We start from the raw sequence: 24,566 nt of genomic DNA, 5'->3' as shown, positions 1-24,566 counted from the left end.
TCTCAGTCTTGGCACAAAGACACAGAGCCAGGCTTGGTCAGCACCGGAGGGCACATATGCAGGGGTGTATCAAAGAACCCTGCATCCCCTGCGGCTTAGGGAAGCCAACCTTTTAGGGGGCCCCCGCCCCATCAAGAGGCCCACACAATAGCTATCTGTGAGATATAGGATACTGCGGAGACCCCAACCCACAATCTGCAGGTGGGCCCTACCATTTTGCGTTATGCCACTGCACATTTGGCACACAAGCAAACACTTGGCTTACACTGCGAACACTCTTCTTTATGCACCTCTAACTTTGAATGGCTTTTATATACTATGCTTGCCCATGCAACTAAAGTTGTTATGTACTGTAGTCTTTGATCAATATTTTCAAGAGTGTTTTAAATCAACAATATTTCAAAGTGTACAAGCACACGTTAGACATGTAATAATAAATAATAACAAGCATTAGCAATAGTTCTGGCTTGCATTTTGAGTCCTGACTAATTCATTTTAAAACGCCTGCAGCAATGAAAAAAACATGACAAAACCAAAAATTATTGTTTTCGTATACAGTACATCTATGAACTAAACAATGTATTGTGTGATGATTCAGTGTGTTTTGCAGTGAAAATGGTCCCTCACGCATTGCAAAGCAAGAACTCCAACATGATGAGGTAGGAGGGAAATACTCCTGTGGCTGGAGCCAAAACCTACTCTATGTATGTTTCAAAAAATGAGAACATAAAATAAGGTAGACAACTTCACTGTCAGTGCAGATTTAAAAAGGAAATTAAAATATTACTATTTGGTAATTTTCTACAGCAGTGAATTGGAGACCTAGCATCCTTAACTCAAAAATGAAATGTATCTATGAATGGTTTTCTTATGCGAAAAGAAAATGTAATTTGCCATAATGTTGATAAATAAAAGGTGAAGAAATGTATACGAGGTAAAAAGGAGCAACTAGGAGGGAGATTAGACATTTGATCGTTCGAGAAATATTTATTCTTCTTATGGATTTAAGCTAAAAAATATTACAAGTCACTGAATCAATATCTAGTCAAAATATGGTTGTGGCCCTCATATCTCTGTCCTGAATCGCAGCGTGCTCCCTGCCATTTTCCTCTCATAATCTTCATCAAACGTCTCATTCTGGGCAACCGTGAACATGTTCTTCCAGTCTCCGGTAATCCCTGTGTGGAAAGACAGAGTCAATGGACAATACAATGTTACTTAGTACGCCCTGTTCCAAAGGCTTTTGCAGTATTTTTGCATTGCTCCAAGACAGGGTAGGACTGGGACAGAAAATAGGCTCAGGCACCAAAATAAAAGTGACACCTATTAGAGAATCCGATAGGTACAAGAATGGCCCACATTTGCAGATCAGGGCAGTTCAGAATTTATACAGATGGGTTGTATAGGTGTTTTGCTAGGTATGGGAGACTGCATGCATTTCAGCTTGCAGCAGGCAATGTTTGTGGTAATATCAGGGAAATCAACAGCACATACCAGTCCACCAGACCATAAACCAGGCTCACAATCAGCAAAGAAAACAAAACTGTCCGCACACTAACTCATTAGATCAGCCCTTAAGGCACTGCTGGATCATCTTATAGGCCAGTCCAAGCATCCACGCAATAAGTGTTGTGGTGTTGTAGATGCCCTCAATAAGCAGAAGCAGTTCTCCACCTAAACATGGGACATACCTATAGAACTTTTTATATCATGAAAATAAATTCCCACAAGCCTTCTGTAACACAGCCCTCGCCTACTGTCCGTTTTGGTTTGTATGCATTGCATCCATCTTATGCACCAGTACATCACACATATGGTCTTAGTGGTGCATGAATGCCAGGTATGCGTTCAATTAAGTTATTTGACAGAGCTTCCTCATGTACTTGGTGACAGGAGAGGCAATTAAGTCATACTCATCTGTTATTCTAGGAAAATGGAGTTCACTAGAATAACCACTTTTTGGCCATTCTTCTGGGTATGCTACCAGAAATACCTGATGTAAATATTGCATAGTAAATATCTTTTTCGGAAATATCATCTCATTGAGTTTAGATTTTCTAATATTATCTATCTCCTATGGGGCTATATTTTTGTAAACGATATTTAGGACACAATATTTACATCATGAAATAATATTGACAATGATATTCTGGCATATAACCTGTTTCTGTGTTCCAGATAATTCAAATAAAAGGAGTTATGGGCTGAATTGGGAAATACTAGGTTTTAGAGAAATCACAAATCCCATTTTTCTCATAGACTTATCAACTGCTAGTAACAGGTGGAATGGGCAGGAATGAACAAAAACAGGCGAGAATAATCTCAGAAACACGTGTTGTTATTCATAATTTCGGTTTGAGTACCTCAGAAGGGACCGGTATGCCCACATCCCACAATTACTGATAACCGTGGGCCAGCACATCTGGGTGCAAATATACCAATCCAAAGTTTTAGCAAAACTTATATTTGGGCCCTAAAAGATCTCTGCCATTTGGGTAGTAATGACTTAACTGGCAGGCAATAGAAGCCTAAAGGACTCTTCTCCTGAGGATTCATTTTCCAATAGTTTAGTAGCACCAAGGAAAAAGAATCATAGCCACAGAGACTAGAAAGTCAAATGGAAGAAGTCTATTTTGTGTACCGTGTGTTCTCCATTTATTTTGTCCTGCTGCTTTGAGGTTAGGTTAGGCTTTGAATCGTCTTACCTTTTCTCATGAAAGGAGACACATTGTGGTCCATGAGCGTGTCTGGGAAGGCTCTATAGTTTGCCATGGGGTTGCTCTTCATCTCTTGGAAGGATGTGTGGTGCAAAATCTTCTCCAGAACTTCATCTGAGACTTCACGCTCCAGAAAGTGCAGCACTTTCAGGACCTCACGTCTAGGATCCTGAGAAGCCGACACGGAAATTGTGTTAATCAGCAAAGCAGGTTACAATATTACTGGGACATTAATCACCAGAAATTATCTGGAGAAAAAAATCATGGTCGTTAGTAAATACAGTCATCCATTTTGGGTGTAATCTGGGAAGAAAGCATTCTATTTTGCTTGTTCTGATCCAGCATTTTTCCTATTCAGCCTAATTCGAAAACAAAACAGACTACAGTTTTGATCTGACACTAAAATAATAGACAACATATTTCTATTTTAACGTGCATACATCATTTGAATGTCTTATTGCTCATTTAAAGTTTTCTAGATGAACATTTTTTGCTAATTATTATAGTACTTGTACAGTATTTAAAAAATACTTCTCCTAATGAAATCCACTAACGTAGCGAGATTTTTAATCTTCGTGAGATCGCAAAGGGTGTTATTTACACATGATATGAATCATGTCAACATAAGTTTGACACATGGTTCATAACATTTACACGGGCGATTGGCAGGGACATCTTAAGGATTTTGGGGGCCCGGGGCCAAACGTATTTTGGAAGCCCCTGTTGGAAACAATTTATGACCCAATTTCATCTCTTTTATGACCTCTTTGGGCAGGTCACTGACAGGGGCCAGGCACATTAGTCCACATTTCTAAATGTGTTTACATCTAATAGTCAGAGATAGTGACCTGTGTTTTAAATATTGTAACACAGCAGCAGCTAATTTATATTACTGGAATTAATCTCAGGGACACCCATTTCTCATATGTGAGGTCCTGTTTTGATCTATAAGAACCTTTTTTATGGATTTTGCATGAAACATAAAGACATTTCTCTGCAAAATGCCTGTAGGAGACTCTCACACATTACCCACATTAACAAAACTTAAAGGAAAACAGTATTTAAAAAACACTTTTTAAAGAATTATTCAAGGTCATTAGGGCAAGACTCTGCAGAATAGATGGCTTTGTAAGGGAGCCCTCTTAAAGGCTGGAGCCCACTTTGCCCATGCCTTAAAACGTCTTTGGCGATTGGAGGGGAACAGCTGCAGCGGAAAAGGTGTAATGTACAGTACAGCCTTAGAAACATGTTTATCTTTAGTGATGCTAATAGGAGGAATGTTATCACACACAATAAAGCAGCCTATCTGACAGACAACTGTACAGTCAGCTGGTAATTGTCAGTTCACCCAATGGGAAGAACAAGTCCCACATTACAAAGTGTAAAGACAGACGATCAAAAGTTTCAAACACAAAAGACACATCCGCTAGGCAGCAAAATCATGTTTTTATATGCAGCCTCTTCTGCCCCTCCCAAACACGGACATATTCGTACAAAGGGAGTATACGACTTGAATTATGCGCAAAGATTGAATGGTGTTCCCCCAACCTTTTAGCTAATCTTTTATTTTTTTAAATTTTTTTTGGAGTTTTCTATAGCGCTGGCCAGACCCGAGGGTATCGGAGCGCTTTACATTTAGTCCGGGAAAAACAGGTGCGAAGATAGTACAGTATAACATAAACAGGGTTCGTATAAGTTCATAGATTAGCATAGAGGTCTTCCGCCTGGGGGGCGGTTTTGAGGTAGTGTTTTCGAGGTAGTGCCAGTTCCATGTTGCGCTCTAGAGGTAGAGTTCGGGAACGCGCTGTTGAGGTAGAGGGTTTTTAGACGATTCTTGAATTCTGGAAAGGAGGGGGTAGTTCTGATGTCCACTGGGATGCAGTTCCAAATTTTTGGGGCGTTGCCGGCAAATGAGCGGCTGGCGGTTTTTTGTTTCCGGGTTTTCAGGGGGATGAGTAGTAGGGAGTTCGAGCTTCTGAGATTTCTTGATTGACCCGCTTTCTTGAGCTTGGAGGCTAAATATTCCGGTTTCCCTGTGTGTAGGGCTTTGTGTGTTAGGCAGGCTGTTCTGAAGTTTGCGCGCATTTCCACTGGGAGCCATTTAAGATCTTTGAGTGCGGGGGATATGTGGTCAAATTTCCTTGCACCTGATATCATTCTGGCTGCAGCATTGAGGGTGGTTTTCAGTGGCGCTAGGTGGGATTTGGCTGTGCCGGATAGGGTTGCGATCCCATAGTCCAGTCTGGACAGGACCAGTGCTTGGGTGGCTTGTTGGAGATCTTTTTGTGGGATGTGAGGTTTGATTTTATTGAGGAGTTTCAGGTTAAGGAAGGCGCTTTTCGCGGAGCTCTTGATGTGGTTAGACATAGTTAGTTTATGATCCAGGGTGATTCCAAGTGACTTTACTGAGTTGGTCAGGGTGAGATTTCCTTTGAGAATGTCGATGGCTTTCACCCATTCGGTCATTTGGGGGTTGTTGTCTTTGTTGGAGATGAGGAGGATCTCGGTTTTTCCTTGGTTGAGCTTGAGGTGATTCGATCCTAGCCAGTCTTGGATTTCTCTTAGAGTGTTGTTGAGCCTTAGAATGTCGTTATAGGAAGTAGCTTCTATGTAGATCTGTGTGTCGCCCGCGTATAGATGGAAAGGAATGTTGGCTTTCTTCAGTATGGTGGTGAGAGGGACCATGTATATGTTGAACCGTTGAGGGGAGAGAACGGATCCTTGGGGGACCCCTCTGGTCACTGGGAGAGGGTCGGATGTGAAGGATTTTATTTTTACTGTTTGGAAGCGGTTCTGAAAGAAGGAGTCAAACCATTTCAGGACCACGTCGTCCGCACCTACTCGTTCTTTGAGGGCCTTGATGAGCAGCTTGTGGTCAACCGTGTCAAACGCCGCTGACAGGTCAAGGAGGATGAGTATGCAACACTGATCCGAGTCAAGGGAGTTGCGGATGTCGTCTACTATGTTAAGGATTGCGGTTTCGGTGCTGTAGCCTTTTCTGAAGCCTGATTGGTTTTGATCAAGAAGGTTGATGTTGTCGAGCTGGTTGTTGAGTTGGCGTAGTACGCACTTTTCTAGGATTTTGGCTAGGAAGGGTAGACTTGAGACTGGTCTGAAATTGTTTAGGTCGTTGGGGTCTAGACCTTGTTTCTTTAGGAGGGGAGTGACCTGGCCGACTTTGAGGCAGTCCGGGATGATGCCAGATTTTAGGGAGCTGTTGATGATTTTACACCAGAGTGGAGCAAGGGTGAGTTTGAAGTCTTTGGCCATTTGGGCGGGGATGGGATCCAGGATGTGGGAGGAGGGTTTGGAGGATGCGATTAGATTGAGGACCTCGGCTTCATGGACGGGGTCGAAAGAGGACCAGGCGGTAGAGGTTGTGTCTCCAGGGATGGTGAATGTTGTAGTTAGGTTGATGTTGATGGTCGGGGCAGGGTTGATGTTTAGGGATAGTTCGATCTTGGCTATTTTTTCATTGAAGAAGGAGACGAAGTTGTCACATAGGGTTTTGGAGGGTTGAGCATGGACCGTGGAAGGCTTGGAGGTTTGTTTTTTGATGATATCAAAGAGTTCTCTTGGTCTGTTTTTTGCCTTTTCTAGAGCATTGCAGAAGAAGTTTGTTTTTTCATTGTTGATGTGGTTTTTGTACCTTCTTCTCATTGCTCGGAGTTCCTCGTGGCATCTAAGGGAGGGGTTCTTTCTCCAATGTCGTTCTGTGGCTCTGAGTAGTCTCCTTTTCTCGTTGATGTCCTTGTTAAACCAGGTTCTTGATGGGATGTTCCTGGGTTTTTTTTGTTTTAGGGGTGCCAGTTGGTCTAGGATGGCGGATGTGGTGGTGTTGTAGTGTGAGATGAGTTCAGTAGTTGAGAGGCCTTCTGTGGGGATTGGCAGAGAGGAGGCTATTTTTTCTTCTAGATCTTTTGAGTTGACTTGTGATAGATTTCTGGACCACGTGCTGGCGGCTGTGATTGGGGGGAGGGATTGGATCTGTTGTGTGAGGTGGAATAGGATTAGGTGGTGGTCCGACCAATCTACCGGGAGGATGTGTTCAATAGAGATTGTGTTGTTCCTGGCGATGATGGCGTCCAGGGTTGCCCCTTTGTTGTGGGTCTCTTTTGAGCAGTGTTGGGAGAGGTTGTTTGCGTGGAGGAGTTCGTTTAGGGATTTTATAGTGGCATTGTTTTCGTTGTTCCAGTGCAGATTAAGATCCCCTAGAATGATGGTGTTAGACTCTTTGAGGGAGCAGTTGGCGATGAGGTTTGACAGTTGTTCTGCGAATATAGCGTTGTTGCCTGGGGGGTGGTATATTAGGTGGCATTGGAGTAGGTTGTTGTCGATGGTTTTGATATTGGTTGTAAGGCATTCGAAGGCGTTGTAGTTGAAGGCGTCGCATTCGGCCACTGCGAGGTTGTTGTTGTGGATAATAGCCACACCTCCGCCTTTTTTTTGGTCCTTCCTATCTTTGTTGATGATGGAGTAGCCAGGGGGGACAAGCGTATCTAGGATAGGTGTGGAGGATTCGTCAAGCCAGGTCTCAGTGATGAAAGCTAGGTCTATGTTGTGGTTGAGGATGGTCTCTGCTAGCTCGGTCGAGTGTTTGGTGGCGGATCTGCAGTTTATGAGCAAGCAGTTGGTCTGGGGAGATTCTTTTTTCCTGGGTTCGGTGGGAATGGTGATGCGGGTGATCGGGGGTCTGGGGGGTTTGCGTATGGGTTGTTCGTATCTGAGACCAGTGACTACCTGTATGGAGGACTGGGTGGGGAGGGTGGTAGGTGTTGTGTAAGAGGCGGCCAGTTCTAGCGACTTTTCCCAGGTCATGGCTTTCGCCGCTCTTCTAGGTCTCCAGGTCTGGGACGGTGGGGGGGGGGGGTGAGTTGGTGTGGGGTGTTGAGTCGGTTGGTCTTGCGGGGCGTGCGAGTCTAGGGGGGCGGGTTGGGAATTTGGGTGGGTGTTGCGGGGGTGTCGAGGTTGGTGAGGATAAGGTTCAGACCATGAATTATAGTGTTTATTTGGTTTTCGATGCGGGTGAGGCGGTCGTGTGTGGCCTCCTGCGGGAGGGGGGGTTGGTTTACGGAGACGTTGTGGTTAAGTTGGGTTTTGTGGTCGTTTCGGATGTCCGATTGGGTTGGGATGCCTGTTTGAGTCATGGGCTGGGGAGGGGGGGTGCGGTGGGTGGGTTGCGTCGGGCGGTTATTCATGACAGGGGAAGGAGAAGGTTGGGTGTGGGGGGGCTCAGGTCCGGCCTTATAGCGGGCTGGGGCTGCTAGGAGGGTGTCTTGTACCGAGTGTGTTTCATTATAGTGGGTTGTGATGTTGGGTAGGACGGTGACTATGTTTTCCTGGGCCTTTGAGAGGGGTGGGGGATGTATGGGTGAAAACTGTGTCTCCTGTAAAATGAATGTTGCCCTCATATAAGGATCTAAGGATTCGTCAGAACTTGTACAACCCACTTGTACTGCAGGAAGTTGAAGATCAATATTGCCTGCTCGTGGAGCAGTGTTAGTTCATGACAATGCAGATGAATTGCCATCCTGCAAAGCTGGCAAGTCACCTTAATGGGTGGAGCTATCAGCTGGCACTGGCGTTTTAGCCAACAGAAACTTTGCATTCTGGGGACTTATAGTTTATTTGTAGGACCTTGCCTATGAGGAAGTTGGCTAAAAAAGCAAGAAATAGATTAAAGTGTCGCTCTTCCTGCTAAATCTTTCCCCTTACCTTAAGAAGAAGTGGGAAGGGAAGCCTTGGAATAAGATATTTGCTACAACTTAAAAACTAGCTAGCTGGGAAATAATCAGTAGACGTAAATTTAGTCCATTCTAGTCTTTGATAACTGCTGTTGTCTTTGTGGGCAAATCTCCACCAGGAAAAAGACAACAATGTAAATGTGCGGCCAGGCATGCAGCTGGTCTTTTTTAAATAGGACACCCTATTTGCATGCAAGCGTACAATGCTGGCATTCATAACCAAATTATTTATTGATCACAAAATGAGCTGAAAAGGAAGCACGCCACTACTCTAGTTCTGGAGTTTGAGAGAGATTTGGGTCTTGGGCAGCAGTCGGCGCACAAGGTGTGTAGAACATTCACAGCATCCATTTTAGGACATCCTCATTACTCACACCTCTTCCCTATTTTTTATTCATCATTCCTTCGTTTTCTTCCATTATCCCTGCTTTTCATCCCTGCTTCTCGTCAATACTGCTCATACATCATCCCTGCTTGTCAATCCAAATCAAATCTTTATTCAACACTTAAAAATTTCATAAAAGTTTACATTGATAAAATATGTGCATACATAGGACAAATCCAATAAAATGGCAAAATACTTTAAAACTACATCTCATTAAAATTTAAAAAAACAAAGCAATAGAAACTGATGAATAAAGCTAAAAGGATCTGTTTTAAAAGTTTGGTGTTCATTACGGTTTCTTATTTTCAAGGCACCTTTAATAAAATTAAATTTTTCAGTGCATGTCCCGAAAGAGGATAGCCTTTGTAAAAATGTCATAGTGGGCAAATAATTTTTTTAACCAGCTTGGTGCAGTAAACGTTTTAGGAAAACAGATTCTGGGCTTACATACAGGGGAAAAAACAGGATAACGTGAAATCTGCATTGTTTGACTACATAATTCCAAGACATGGTGGCAAATCGAGGTTCCAGGTATATTGAATGGGAATGTAGACCTTGGCCTTAAGGAGGACCTTCAATGGGATATTTCACAACTAACACTAACTCCCATTAAAAAATGGACGGAAGCTGCATTACAGCTAAAAGTATTATGTCTGGAGCACGGGTTAAGGGCTGTAAATGGGAGGGTGAAATCTGATAAGCAGGGCTCTCCTACTTTTAGCAACAGGTTGCGAAGTAGTCGTATAGACTACATACTTCTCAACAAGGAACATTGGTCCTCTCTAAAGGACATGGTTGTAGTCAAAAGGGTGGAAAGTGACCATAACCCCCTGGTACTGTCACTTCACCTGGAAGGAAGTTACATTGCACAAAGCCATCTTGAGGGTATAGAAGTACAGCTCAGTAATGATGCAAGGAGAGTAAAATGGACGAACTGTTAAAATAAAGAGGATCAATTAGAGGCCATGAGCCAGCTGGTTGCAAAGGCATCCATAGCTCTCCAAAACTGTGTTACACAGCAGGAAATTGAGTCCAAAGTTATCTCCATCCATACCAAACTTTTTACTAAGCTCAAGGGCTTTTTTATAACTAGTATACAGAAACCCAAGAATTATGTTAAACCCATGGTCAACACATGGTACAGGAAATCATGTAGGGAAGCTTACAAAGCATTAGCAATGGCGATAAGATCCGAGAACAGGGATAGAATTAAAAATGCGAGGGTGGAGTATAAGCTAGTGCAACAAAAGGGAATGAGACGAGAAGTATTGGAATGAGCTGTTCCATGCAAGTGAAGATAGAAATATGGTTGCATTTTGTATTTGGTTAAATGGGGCAAGGGAAAGCCCAGCCAACCACCTACTAACCATGTAGCACCCGAACTCTGGGTCTCATATTTCAAGACGCAGTTTGCCACTTCTGCTCGAGAACTCGAACCGTCCTATGGTTCTCTCCTTATCCCTGTAGGCAATCCTCCTTGCACTTTACTAAGCAGGAGGTCGATACAGCACTTAACAAGGTCCCGAGAGGTAGAGCGCCCGGGCTTGACTGTGTACCTGCTGACCTGTTCTTGTATAATAAGGCTGTGTGGGTAACTTACATTCAGTTTCTAGTGAACGCCATTGCAAGCGGCTCTCCTATACCTGAATCATGGATGGGTGCTGAGATTATCCCGATTTTTAAAAGGGGGGATCGCTCAGATCCTGGTAATTACAGGCCCATAAGTTTAATCAATTGTATACAGAAGGTCACTGCTAGGCTTGTGTTGAATAGGATCCTAGGCTGGATTGATGAGTTTGATATTCTCTCCCCTCTAACAGGCCGGGTTCCGTTCACACATGAGTACTATTGACCAAGTTTTTAGATTTGTTTTAATTTACAGGCGTCTGGTGATCCTTAAAGGTGGTACATTATATGCTGCATTCGTAGATCTCAAGTTGGCTTTCGACCTAGTTCCGCGTGCCAAGATGTGGAGTATTCTGGCGGAACAGGGCACGCCCTTGGATCTGCTGACCTTTTTAAATAAACGCCATGATGCAAATTTTGCACAAGTTTGATGGGGTCAGAAAGGGAGGGTGACAGATAGATTCCCTATCACCAAAGGGGTCCGCCAGGGGTGTGTACTGGCACCAACGCTCTTTTCCTTGTATATTAACAGGGTGATCCAGTACTTTACAAACCACGCTACTGAAGCCCTTACCCTTGATGGCATAAAGATCCCTCTGCTAATGTTTGCAGATGACACCTTGTTAATCTCTAAAATGCAACAAGGTCTACAGACGGCGATTGCGATATTTGAGGTGTTCTGTCGGGACCATGGTCTTATAATTAATGTGGACAAGACAACGTTCATGGTGCTACATAAACAAAAGATCGTCAGAGGGAGGGTAGCCATGAATTAAGTCACACTAGAGCAGACCCAGGTTTTTACCTACTTGGGTATTACCCAAGGATGCAAACTAAGTTGGAAACCGCATATAGACCAGTTGGTCCTCAAACACGCACAACTGTCTGGTGCCTTAATAAAGGAATAGCGCCTTTCTCACACTACGCCGATTGCCCCAGTGCTAAAAATCTACAACTAAAAAATTAGCGCTTCGGTCCCGTATGGGGCCGCACTATGGGGCTTTAGCAATCTAGCGGCATTGATGACCTTCCAAAACAAATTCATGAGCGGCATAACTGGTCTTCCACAATCTACCCCACTATTGCCCCTCTATTATGATTTGGGATGTCAGTCTCTAGAGGATGTGGCACGCTATAGACCTGTGGCCTACTGGAGGAGGCTATGGGTTACCCCCGAGCTCTCCAGTACGCTCAGGCACTACTCAAGGTCAGGGATGCAGACAGTGCGTGTAAAATTTTATGGCTGAGGCAGGTAAAGGCCACCTACAACGAGTTGGGCCTCAACTTCTTGTGGCAAATTCCTGTAGATAATGTCTTTCCATCTAGAAAGGATTTTAAGGAGCTATATTGGAATATGGTCACCACGAAACGCTTTATGTCATTAACCAGGCCCTCTTTATCAAGAGAGTTTTTGGAGCTTAAACACGATACCGTTTAGGAAGGGTACTGGGATCTTATCATGGTTCCTAGTGATAGGAAACGATATCACCAATTTAGGGTGGGTACTCTCCCAGGTAACTCATTCACTGGTAAATGGCACTCTAAGACTAGCATGAAATGTCCATTTTGCCCAGCTCATACTGAATCTTTAGCACACATTCTGTTTATCTGTCCAGTGCATACAAAACCGAGGCATACATGGTTGAAGCCCATTTGCTTGATGAAGGGCATCAATACTGGCAACGAAGCACTAAGGATTCTGAAAACGGACTGCAAGGAATCAATTGTAATTGAGGTTGCCAGATTCTTACACTGGATGTGGGCAGTTCGTGCACACAAGCTGAGCCTGACTTAAATTGTTTTATACTGCTATTACCTGGTCTTCTAAAAATTTCTTTTAACTTAGTCACAACCATTCTGTGGTATTATTGTATTATGGTCTGGGTTTTTTTGACAGTTTTAATCATGTTTCAGGCTAATTTATTGTATATAGGGATGGAGCAACTTGTAGATTCATTTTTCTATTATTTCAGTTTTCTACTATTCTGAGAATGGAATGTTTAATATTTTAAATGTAAATGTCTTTTATGATTATGTGTATTGAAATAAATACTTATTGAATCGAATGGGAAAGGCCAATATAATATGTATAAGATTAAGTCTAAAAAGGGTTTAAAGCAAATTATTAAAAGTGTTTTCAATCCAGCACAAGTATGGTTCAAGGCTTTTAACTGTCACAATGGGGATATAATCTTTCACAGTCTTCATATTCCACATCGTACATAATCTTTTGTTGACATAAAATTCCCGAATGCTCAACTTCACTGTGTCTCTTGAATGGCTGTTAATTGATGATGATTCAGTGAACATTTCCTGGAGGCCTACATTATCAAAGAATGTTTTTAAATATGTCAGCCATGGTATCTTGGACATGTTTTGAAGATAGAAACCATCAGATATACACTGTCTTATCAAACCTTCCTAAGGATTTAGCCAGCATTTTAAATAAAGCAAAAGTGGCACCACTTTGATTTCGTCCTCTAAAAATGAAAGGTCCACTTCTTCATGACAGAAATGTGCTACATTTTATGGGACTGCCAGCAGCCTGTGTATGATGCTGTTTTCAATACACCCGTATTCCTGTCCCATAAATAGGAGCTGAGATGCATTTTGTTTTAAATAAAGTAATCATCTCTAGCAATGGTTTTGTATCTTTGAAAAACGGAAAGTGGATTCTATATTTCTTCCCATTTGTTAGGCTTTCATTTGAATATGTACCTTCCAGCTACAGCTAGAACTAAAAGTAATCCCAAGATAATGAAAAACTTTGGCCTTACTGGGCGTGGTCCCCCAAGCTTAAAAATCTAGGTTTCATGTTTGAGGGTCCACATGTCTTTGTGTAGGATTTGGACTGGTTTATTTTAAGACCCTGCCCCTCCATAAACTCAGTAAAATAACCAAGCAGTTTCTGGAAGCTTATGGGTGTGCGGGCAAGCAGAATTGCATCATCAGCACATAAGAGTATGGGTAGTGAACAGTCACCTACCCTTGGTACATCTACTGCAGCTCTTGATAGATGTTCTGCTATACCATTTATGTAAATCAAGAATAGAAATGGGGCTAAAATGTAGCCTTGTTGTAAACCTCTATGAGATTCCATTAATTGGGTTAGTTCTCAATGGGGGCCAAAGAGCATCCCTACTTCTTACCATCATCCCTACTTCTCTTCCATTATCCCTGCTTCTCATCCCTACTTCTCTGCCATCATCCCTAATTCTCAGCCATAATCCCAACCTCTCACCCATCATTCTTACTTCCCATCCCTACTTCTTATCCATCACCCCTAATTCTCATCCATAGTCCATACTTCCCATCAATCATACCTCATCCCCACTTCTCATCCATCATTCCTACCTCTCTTCTCTACTTCCCATCTATCTTCCTTACTTTACATGTATCATCCATTATCCCTCCTTCTCACCCATAATTCATGATCCCTACTTCTCATTCATCACCCCTACCTATCAGACATCTTCCTTACTTCTCATCCATCATTCATACTTTTCATCCATCACTCATCATCCCAATCACTTATCCCTACCTTTCATGTTTCATACAACATCCCTACGTGTCATCTCTTTTTCTCATACATCATCTCTATGTCTCATCCCTACTTCTCATACATCATCCTCCATCCCTACTTCTGATTCCTCATCCTCATCCTCATCTGATGGTTTGGAAAAGAAAAGGGTCTAGCTTGGGCCATATTTCAACACTTGGAGACAGGGGCATACAGGTCATGATAACATTTGTCTGGTTTCAGTTTGATATTGTAACAAAGAAAATGTTTAAACTCAACTCTTGGAGATGGTAATACAGTTTATCACAAACCTTCTTAGTTTCAGATTTATTTGTAACAAAGAAAATATTTTCATCTTAGGCTGTCTTTAGCTCAGAGAGCTGTGTTTTTTCTTTCCTTGCATTTTGCAGATATTTTGGGCTGGACTTCAGTTGTGTAGGGAATCAGGAAGAGCAAGACCTGGACCGATTTGTTATATATGAAACTGTAACCAGAAAATGTTTCCCAAGGAACTCTATAGCCCTCTCTCCAAGAGCAGATTTATGGCCCAGGTAGAAGGACCTTTGTCTTCTCCAATCCATTAGAGCTTTCCACAGAGGCCTGCGTAAACAGAAAATAACTTACTTAAGTGCAATGAAAAGCTTTACAACTTTGGATTAATTGGAAGAAAACACCAGCAATGAGAAGGCAGTCGTTTTCCACAGCTAGACCAATAGAATGCAGCCCTCTCTTAAGTCTGATTGGCTGGTGCCAACCAATCAATGTGAAGGTGTGTTGCACAACATTGAAAGTGTGATGGTATGACTGAGGGACGGGGAGCCCATCACTGCTGCCAGCACTCTGCACTTTCTTAGGGGGACCACAGCCTCCACCAGGGATTGCAACAGGTGCCGCCCACATCCTTCCTTCGTACAAGGAGGCACTCAAAAGCCGCTGGAAGCCGGTCATTGCTGCCAGCACTCTGCACTTTTTTGGGGGGACCACAGTCCCCACCAGGCATCATGGCAGGTGCCACTCTCATCTTTCCTTCATGCCAGGAGGCACTCAAAAGCTGATCGTGGCTCCCGTGATGTGCAGGCGTTTGCGGTGAGCCAGGGCAGCGCCCGAGCAAATCTGGGCCAGGGCTGGCCCATCTGCGCCCGTCAGCGATGGGCAGAGGCTTGGCTGGGCCACCCCTCTTTCGTCCATACTCTAACCACCATGGGTAAGCATAAACAACCCTGCAGTTCTGATCTGGGCAAATCCAAAGCTAAACTTCCACGGAATTCTGCCTCTATGATTTCGTACCTAACTACAGCTGTAGGAGCATTAAAACAAGAAATCCAATTAGCGGAGGAACAGTTGGGATTGAGGGCTGAACATTTAGTGTTGAGTGTACCACTAGCTGACCCTCCTTTGATCGTAACCCCATGTGAGGCTCCCAGAACACCACAAACCGGGTTGTCTTGGCACAGGGTTCCCAGGATCCTCTACGGGGGTCCCAGACAGTAGAGCGAGGAAATCTGGCCATGGCCGCTTTACCTCCACCACATTTGATTGTGGCCTCAGTAAAAAAGAAAGGGAAGCAGAGAGACACAAAATCCAACACTGTGCCAGCCGAACCCCCTCTGTGCTGTGACTGGGGATGGAGCTCAGAGCCACTATTCTCTACACTTATTGAGGATACCTCCAAACTTTTTAAAATAACGGTAGAAGAGTTGGTGGGGAAAATGACACAAATAGAGACTCTATTGAGTCATGATCATGTGATTATTAACACGCCTGATGCACCTTCTTTGCTAAATATGGCCTCTAGCAGTAAGGGGGGGAGAAAACGAGGCCCGAAGGTAAGAGCACCCTACAAATCAACGTAGGTATCCAAGGAAAAGCTAAGCCGGGTAACATTTTAGATGTAAGCGCGGCTAATAAGAATGGCAAGTACATGGGAGAACGTATCCCCCCAGATAATCAACTCCCTGCTGGTCAGGACAAGATAACCACAAACAGGAGTGTAAATGGGATTGTAAATAGCTGCAGCCTACATTTGCCCCCTGAAGCCACCCCCTGATAGCAGTTTTAACAGGTGTACCCCTGCTCAAAGACACATTTACTGAATCAACTGAGGAGCTTATAAGCTAAACTAAACTCTGATGTAAACAATAGTCAAGTAATGGGGCCTTAGCGTTCGCCCATATTATCAGACAGGTGAGCTGGGTGGGTAGAAGGCCAAAACAAGAAGATGTCGATTGCATTATCATCAATTTTGACCAGATCGGTATAGCAGGGAAGCTGTTTCAAGGAGGTCCAAACCAGGGCAATGGGGGTATTAAGGCTTTGCTGCGTGGCTTTTTTTACCCACCACTAGTGGGCCCTCAGGCTCAGAGCCTGAGTGAATCGGGGAGCTTCGCACCGGAACCAGTAAGGGCCCGACCGATGCATAGATCAAGAACCAGCGATAGCCATCCTCTCCTGCCCAATCTGCCTATTCTTCTTATTCCACCCTCTAATATAAGAGATTTAATTGGGAAGGATGTAGAGGAGAGCAATCTATTATCCACAAACAGATTCCTCCCTCCGAGCCAGCTGGACAATAATGACTCACTGGCGTCATCCCCCCACAGCCGAATCATAGGTCGGTTGATCCAAGTTTTGCCACTTCCCGTTCGATTTGTAGGAAAGGCGAGGAAGATAAATCACACCAAAGGGTTCTTAGTTGGAATATAGCCAACCTGAGAAACGAAATAAATGACCCTAGTTGGTCTGATAACCTGAGGGAGTATGATGTGGTGGGTTTACAAGAAACTTGGAATGGGGATAACTACTTTTGGCTGGACGGGTATAAGAGCTACTGGGAACCTGCATGGCCTGCCCTGGCTGGTAGAGCTAAGGAGGGATTAATAACTCTTATGTGTATTAAACTTCTAGGAACACATTCTATTATAGATTCTGGTGCCTGTAACTGTTTAGCAATAGAAATAACGCCTGCCCATGCGCCGAAATTATGAATTGTTCATTTTTCCAACTCCTCTGAAAGCAGTTTCATAAATAAACATTTATGTAATTCAAAACGTTTTTTAGAAGTATATAGGGAGAAGCAAAGCACTTTTTATTCGAAAATACTCTTAGGCAATTTTAACATACATCTATGCACAATGAATTGTCACGTCACAGATTTTTTGGGTTTTGAACACTGTTTTAGCTTGCAGTTTGAACATATGCAGCAAGGGGGGTTCCTCGAGGACCTACTGGCTGAATTTGATCTCGTACAAATGTGCATAAACCCCGGGAGATCTCAGGGTCCCCACATTTAAAGGGAGAGGCCTGAACTCCATAATTGACTCCATCTTCATTTCCCCAGGTCTGCTAACTCAGGTGGTTTCCTATAATGCATTGTGGTCACACTTTAGTGATCACAACCCTATCCACCTTATATTGGGTGGGGGTATGGGACTAGTGGGTAAACCTGGAGAAACCTCCATTGGTAAATGTCTAAAGCTAACAGACCAGGGTCGCAGGCTGAAATGGAGCAAGGTAGACCCAGGCCCTTTTCTCCAAGATCTATGGGATACCATTAAGGAGGATATTGTGGTTTGTCTTGACTATACCAAGATGGGGGTAGAAACCCTCTTAGCCTTTGAAGGGTTTGTGAATGGGTGGCTAGAGGTCTCATACACCCAATAAGAAACCGCAAGGAAATAGGCGAGAGATGGTTCGTTTGCAAATGCACGGAAGCCCATCAAAACCTTTTATTTGCCTTAAAATAAGTACCTCAAGATAAATACCAAAAAGCGGCACTTAGAAAGACATATAAGCATGTCCTAGAAATCCGCAAAAACGAAATGAAACAAGAAGCCTGGAATGATTTACTTTTGGTGGATGTGCTTAAGAACAGAGCCAGGTTCTGGGACGTTGTAAATAAACTATTGTTAATGGAATTAGTAACTCCCCGTTGGAATGTAATATAACTCAGGATCAATGGTTCACTCATTTTAAACTCACATATGATGACCAGAAAGACGTGGGAACCTCTAGTGCCCCTTCACCAAGTATGGGTACATACATTCTGGTTTTTAACGAAGAGGAAGTAGGGTTGGCAATTGTGCAGATGTCTAGTAATAAGGCCCCGGAGCCAGATGATGTTCCAGCTGATCTATATAAAATGAATGAGACACTCTGGGCAAAAATGTTAACCAATGTTTTTAATGCGGTAAGTCAGCATGGGTTCCCAATGTCTTGGTCCCAATCTATTATTATACCGGTATTTAAAAAGGGCCATATGGATGATTCGCGGTGTTACAGGCCCATATCCCTGATTGATTCTGCAGTGACGGTATTAGGGAGAGTAAATCTCAGCAAACTAACAGAATGGTTGGAAGAGTGTGGTGCACTCTCAAATCTGCAGTATGGTTTTAGGAAGGGAAGGAGCACAATCAATCAGTGCTTAAACCTGCAGTGGTTAGTTGGGAAATACACAGCGGCCAAGCCCGGGACATTACATGTGGGCTTTATGGACCTTTCCTCAACATTCGATCGAGTCAATAGATCAAAATTATGGGTTTTACTAAATGACATCGGAATGGACCGTTGTATAGTTAATTTTTCGACGGACCTGCATAGAGATCTCTCTGCGAGGGTGAGATTAAACCAGAGGGGTAACTGTACTGAACATTTTCATAACGCAAGAGGTGTAAGACAGGGTTGCATTTAGCTCCCCTTCTTTTTACTTTATACATAAACAACCTTGACACCTAGCTGTGCTCAGTCAGCCAAGATATCCCTCGAGCGGGGGTTCGTCAATCCCCGCTCTTTTATATGCAGATGATGCAGTTCTACTAGCGCGCACAGCAGTGGGGCTCCAGAGTGTTCTGGACTCTTTTGTGGATTTCATGAGATCCATGAATTTAAGTGTTAATATTTCTAAATCGCACCCTATGGTCAAGGGCCAGAGAGCCCAACAAAAAATAATTATTCTGCTGCAAAGGAACTGTACTAACAAGGAAGACCTCATTTACATACTTAGGGGTACTATTTGATAAGAGGGGATCTTGGGTACCACAAAAGAAAGCAAAAAAACATGCCATGTTAAGATCAACACAAGCTCTCCTTGGTTGTGCACAGAGACTCGGGCTAAGCCAATTGAAGCTATGTTCAATATTTACTGTTCTAAATGTATTGCCATCGCTAAGTATGGGTCTGAAATGTGGTGCTACAAGGCGGTAGAGGAATTACAAATAGTGGAAAGCAAGTTTTTCAGGAATTTACTCTCGGTTCAGCAATCCACTCCCTCATATATTATTCACCAAGAATTATGCACTGGCGTTGTTTCTGACCTGATAGGACTGTCTCCACTCGTAAATTGGATAATGATCTGGATGAATCAAGAATTGACGATGAATTGAGAGATTGCCCGAGATTGTCTATCCTTGGATAGAGCCAGTTACATCCCGTGGTTACAGTATGTAAAGACTGTAACAAAGAAATTAGGGTGTCACAATCTCTTTAATTCTCCAAACAATATCAGGGAAGAGGATCTACCCTGGGTTAAAAAAAATGTTTTAAACATGATGTACACTGAGAGAGAGGCAAATGAGATAATGAAATCAATGATACAAGCCTACCTTTGGCTGCAAACATCTCCATTGATAGAACCATATTTGTAAGTAGTAACAAAGCTATATCACCACTTTCTATAAACCCGATTCAGATTTCATCTTTTGCACTATATGTTGGCTGAACCGCAGGGTTGGAGAAATGTGAAAGATTTAAGACCTTGCACATGTCATAACTTCTCCACCCAAGACACCATGCACTTTATCAAGTGTTGTGACCACTTTCATGAAATTTGCAGAAGGTTTTAAGCGCCTAATTTAAAGGGAAAAGGTTTTTTTCAGGGACGGTCTGCATTAGTGTACCTAGATGCTGAGTAACACATGGGAGATTTTTTATATTGCCAGTTTATTAGTTGCTGCTGTTAGGGAAAGGAACAGAAGGCTCATCATGGCAAGTCCTGTTGCAGCTCTTTTATAATCCTGACGATCTGTGTTTTAAATGAATGCCGCTTAAAATGAAGTTTGAATGTTTGATTGTCCCTTGTGTCCTAGAGAAATCTCAAAGACATCTTGCATAGACTGTTTTATTGATTAAATCTAAAGGCTGAGGTCAGTCTTTATTCAACTCTATGAAGCTGAAGACCAAATGTTTTTATGGTGCCTAAGATTATTTTAATATGTCCTTTGTATATGTTTTTATGTCGTTGTATCTGAGGGTTGTTGTGTACATTTATGGGTTTTATTATCCGAACAAAGTGAATTTGACAGACTGAGGGGCGATTAATGATAAGAATGGATGATGGATGAGAAGTAGGGATGATGGATGAGAAGGAGAGATGAGAAGGATGTGTCTTAGAAGAGAAGTAGGGGTGAGAACTGAGGATGATGACTGAGAAGCAAGGATGATGGTTGGGAAGGAGAGATTATGTAAGAGAAGTAGGGATGATGCATGAGAAGTAGGAATGAGAAGCATGGATTATGGATGGGAATTAGGGATGGTGGAAGAGAAGTAGGAATGATGAATAATAAGTAGGAATAAGAAGCAGGGATGTGAAGTAGGGATGATGAATGAGAAGTAGGCATGATGGATGAGAAGTAGGAATGAGAAGCAGGGGTTATGGATAAGAATTAGGGATGATGGATGAGAAGTAGGAATGATGAATGAGAAGTAGGAATAAGAAGCAGGGATGAGAAGTAGGGATGATGGATGAGAAGCAGGGATGAGAAGTAGGGATGATGGCTGAGAAACATGGATGGTGGATGAGAAGTAGGGGTAAGAAGTAGGGGTGAGGGATGAGAATAAGGGATGATGAAAGAGTAGTAGGGATGATGGAAAACATGTAGGCATGATGGATGAGAAGTAGGCATGAGAATAAAGGATGAGGGATGGAAGTAAGGATAGTGCAAGAGAAGTAGGGATCATTGATGCGATGTAGGGATGAGAAGTAAGGATGATGGATGAGAAGTAGAGATGATGGGAGAGAAGTAGAAATTGTGGATGAGAAATACAGATGATTGATGATAAATAGGGATAAGAAGTAGTGATGAGAAGTGAGGAATGATGACGTTCTGAAATGGTTGCTGTAAGAACAGCAGCTGTCCTGCCTGCCCCCTCTTAATCTTCTCAGCCCCGAATCTTCAGCTCCAGCCATTGGATGCAGAACACTGGGATCTGCACCTGAGCACCACCAGCATCAGGAGAGAGTGTACCATCCAGCAGGGACCAGGACCTATAACAGGTCCTACTGAAGAAATTATTCAACACGTTTCATCAGGTGCTACAGGTAGCACTTTTGCTTCTTGCATCCGATTGAGGCAGACAGAGCAGACTTTAGTGGGAGGAAGTGTTTGTAGGTATAGACAGAACAGCTACAACAATGCTAATTTACAAGACAATTTCCAAAAGTATGTTCCATGTGGCAGGCTGGCAAGGTTAGCTTTCAATAAGAATCAAAAGGAGAGGGAGGAAAGGTACTGAGCCAGTTCACTCCCCCTGGTACATATGTTTTATTAAAGAGAACTAGCTCTGGAGTGGGTGCTTCTATTGTATGTTTGTTTTGGAAAAGAAACACATTATATTTATAATAAGGCCCTTATCCACCAACCAAGTTGTGACATGCTTCATCTTCGGGCTCCACCCTGCACCTCAGGTGTGCTACAACGCCTGGATACAGTGGAGGTGGAATTGTGCTATGAGAGTGCAGTGAAAGGAAGTGAGTGAATGTTAAAAAAGCTGTCCCAAGGATCCCTGGGATAAAACATGACTATTTTAATGAGTGGGCCCTTGGCAGTTAATAAAAACGAGAGTCAGATATTTAAGGAGATCCTAAGGTTCAGCCATGCTCTCTGTTAGTGGTATGGCTTTCCTCAGGACATATGTGTAGTGCAAAGTGAGTGGTCTAAAAACGTGTTATTGAAAGACCATACATGTGACACACGTGCTAAGATGTGATATGTGGTAGAGGAGAATTTCCTCTAGTGGCGGTTTCCTGTGAGGAAGGAAAAGACAAACAAACATACAGAGAAAAATGTAACATACTAATATAGTTGTTTCAGGAGCGGAGTGTGCGTGCTTTTATGCGGTCAAAGGCACAGTGAGGACGGGGTGTGACGTAATTAGTTATAACAGACGTATGATAATTTATGCGGTACCGAGTGGTAACCAAGATGCGTATAACGAAGGTTAGCTTTCGAACAGGTAGGGGGTCAAACACCAAAGACATTTAAAACAAAATTACAATTAAGTTGATTTAAAAATTTCAAGACATGATCTACGTTAGTTGGAAGGTCCTTTTGTGCCCTCCTGTTGTCCAGCTGGGGCAAAAGACTGAGTCCTTTGTGTGATTGCGAGTGGCCTTAACCACAGTGGGTACTTATGTTTGGCCATATGCAGTGAGCAATGATATGTCGTCTCGAATGCAGAGAAGTGAATAATTATACATTTAAGATTCTGCTGCCAGAGTTCTACATCGGCTGATTCATTATTTGAGGTAATATGGATCTTCAGTCTAAATGCATTATATGTGTGACTTTTGGCAGGGATGAGTGTATATTTCAGATGTCAAATAGACCCTTTGGAATACATTAGAAGCACGTCCTAGTAGGTGCAATGATACACCAAACAGCCAATAGCATTAGGTGATAGGTGTACACTATTTCAGATGATGACTGACGGGGCTGACCTAAAGCCTGCTCTCTGCACATTGGGTTCAATTCATATTTCAGACATCCATGCAGTCAAGACACACCTAATTAGAAGTGAAGAGAACTAGTGTATAAAGTAAGATGGCACAGAAGAAGTAGACAGTAGGATTCAAGTGGACATGCAAATATGTAAAAGATTCTAGGAAGGGGAGGGAAAGACTTAATAGCAGATTTCAGTTAGGAGCATGTATGGAACCAAGCTCTGAATTGCCGCCAGAGAGGATGAAATTTGAGTTGGTGGGCATTTATTTTTTCCTATTGGTTACAATTAATGGCCATGTTATGCTGGCTCGTGTATTCATCATAAGTAGAGTGGGAGTGGCCCGCTGGACAATTGGGATTGAGTTCCATAAATGACTGGAGCAAGATCTGTCAGATGCCAAGCTCTCTCCATTTTTCAGTGACACCAGGGCTGTTGTTGGGAAATATCACAATTTTTAGTAGACCAGACTTCCATTCTTCATGAGTTTCTTTCATGGCAACAAAACTATGCTCTAATATGCTGAAATAGTCTCCCTTATTTCCTTGAATGAGTCAGAAAACCTCTGCATTAAAATCTCACTGGTGTCATAAGTAGGATTCAAGATGGCAGCTTCTATCCTGCAGCACTCACCTCCTTCATATCCTCATAGAACAGATAGAGTATAGGGTGGTCGCGCTCCTTCTCCCACCAGCCTTTCACATGGTCGTACCAGGAGCCACATACCACTAGTTTTTAAGGGGAGGTGGCAGTTAGAAAATTAAGAACTCAATCACTAGCACAAAAAAGCATACAATAAGAAAACACAACAGTGACAACAACTCATAATTACATTTGAGGTGAAGATGAAACCCAATAAAAAATGTAACAAAGGCAGGCCAGGGTTTAGAAAATTTGGCAAAACACCCAACTGGCCAGCACTTCCAATAGCCTTGCAGGACTGAGTCCTCCTTTTACTCATACTCAGGTTAGACCGTAAGTGGCATAGTGGAGAATCTGATCTAATTCTGCGCACATTTTCGTAAGTTTCATTTGGTTGCCCTCTGTAAAGAAACTGAACGGACCCCCTACCCATGTAACAGCGGCCCCAGGAGTAACTCGCCATTCAGGATACAGATCATAAGGGACAGGAACGGACAAACTGGAAATATTATGGTAAACTGGCAACACAAATCAGGCAAAGCCAAAGAATAAGCAAGAAGCACATGAATGTAAGCAGACAAGAAATATGCAAATATAATGTAAGGTAGAAGTGTTCTTAAAGGGTAACATTTTGATTCCACACGTCCTTGAATATGAATACAACTAGCCCAACATCTATGATGTATTTATTGACTTTAGAGTGACTTGAAAAGGATACATTTGACTGAAAATGTGGGACCCTGTTATTGATTCATAGCCTACCTGAACTAAAATGTGACTCCTCATAATTCGCTTACACACATGCAAATCTTCATATTGGCACCACGGCTAAATATCAACATGGCTGCCCCTGGATTTTCATGTTAACCATCAAAGATTGTCAAAGGAAAAAGGGGTTTTCCGTTTTTAGGTCCTTTACATAAACAAAGGCATTAAAAAAATAATAAGGTATAATACTGACTCGGTAATAGCCTTCTGAGTCTCCCTTGTCCTACACACTACATTGTCAAAACCTGCGATCTGATCCTAAACATAAGAGTGTGCCTGCCACCTCTAGGAGTCGCTTGTGTTAATGTGGGACATGATGGGACCTTTTCAGTAAGGGTGGGCGTAGTTTGCGAAGTAGCGCTACACGAAGCTACACAAAGTGCACTTCGCACTACGCGAACTTCACGTAGCACCACGCGAGCTGCGTGGTAGCATGTTCGCACTGTGCAAGA

At 42.9% G+C, this 24,566-nt stretch overlaps 1 protein-coding gene across 1 annotated transcript in view; it reads right to left on the bottom strand.

Annotated features, from left to right (window-relative positions):
- Positions 1 to 364: 364 nt before the first annotated feature.
- LOC147712125 (sulfotransferase 1 family member D1-like) overlaps positions 365 to 24,566 on the bottom strand; it is a 63,253-nt gene continuing 39,051 nt past the window's right edge. Inside the window, exons 6-8 of the mRNA XM_086922910.1 lie at positions 23,338 to 23,432; positions 2,706 to 2,886; positions 365 to 1,178 (exon numbers count right to left, since the gene is read on the bottom strand). Of these exons, the coding sequence (XP_086779036.1) occupies positions 1,066 to 1,178; positions 2,706 to 2,886; positions 23,338 to 23,432 (389 nt within the window). The 3' untranslated portion in view covers positions 365 to 1,065. The remainder of the gene's footprint in view (positions 1,179 to 2,705; positions 2,887 to 23,337; positions 23,433 to 24,566) is intronic.

The sequence above is a fragment of the Lissotriton vulgaris genome, chromosome 5 (genome assembly GCF_964263255.1).
Source record: "Lissotriton vulgaris chromosome 5, aLisVul1.2, whole genome shotgun sequence".
Lineage (NCBI taxonomy): Eukaryota > Metazoa > Chordata > Amphibia > Caudata > Salamandridae > Lissotriton > Lissotriton vulgaris.
Note: the sequence above shows the minus strand (reverse complement) of the source record. Positions and strands in the feature narration are given on the sequence as shown.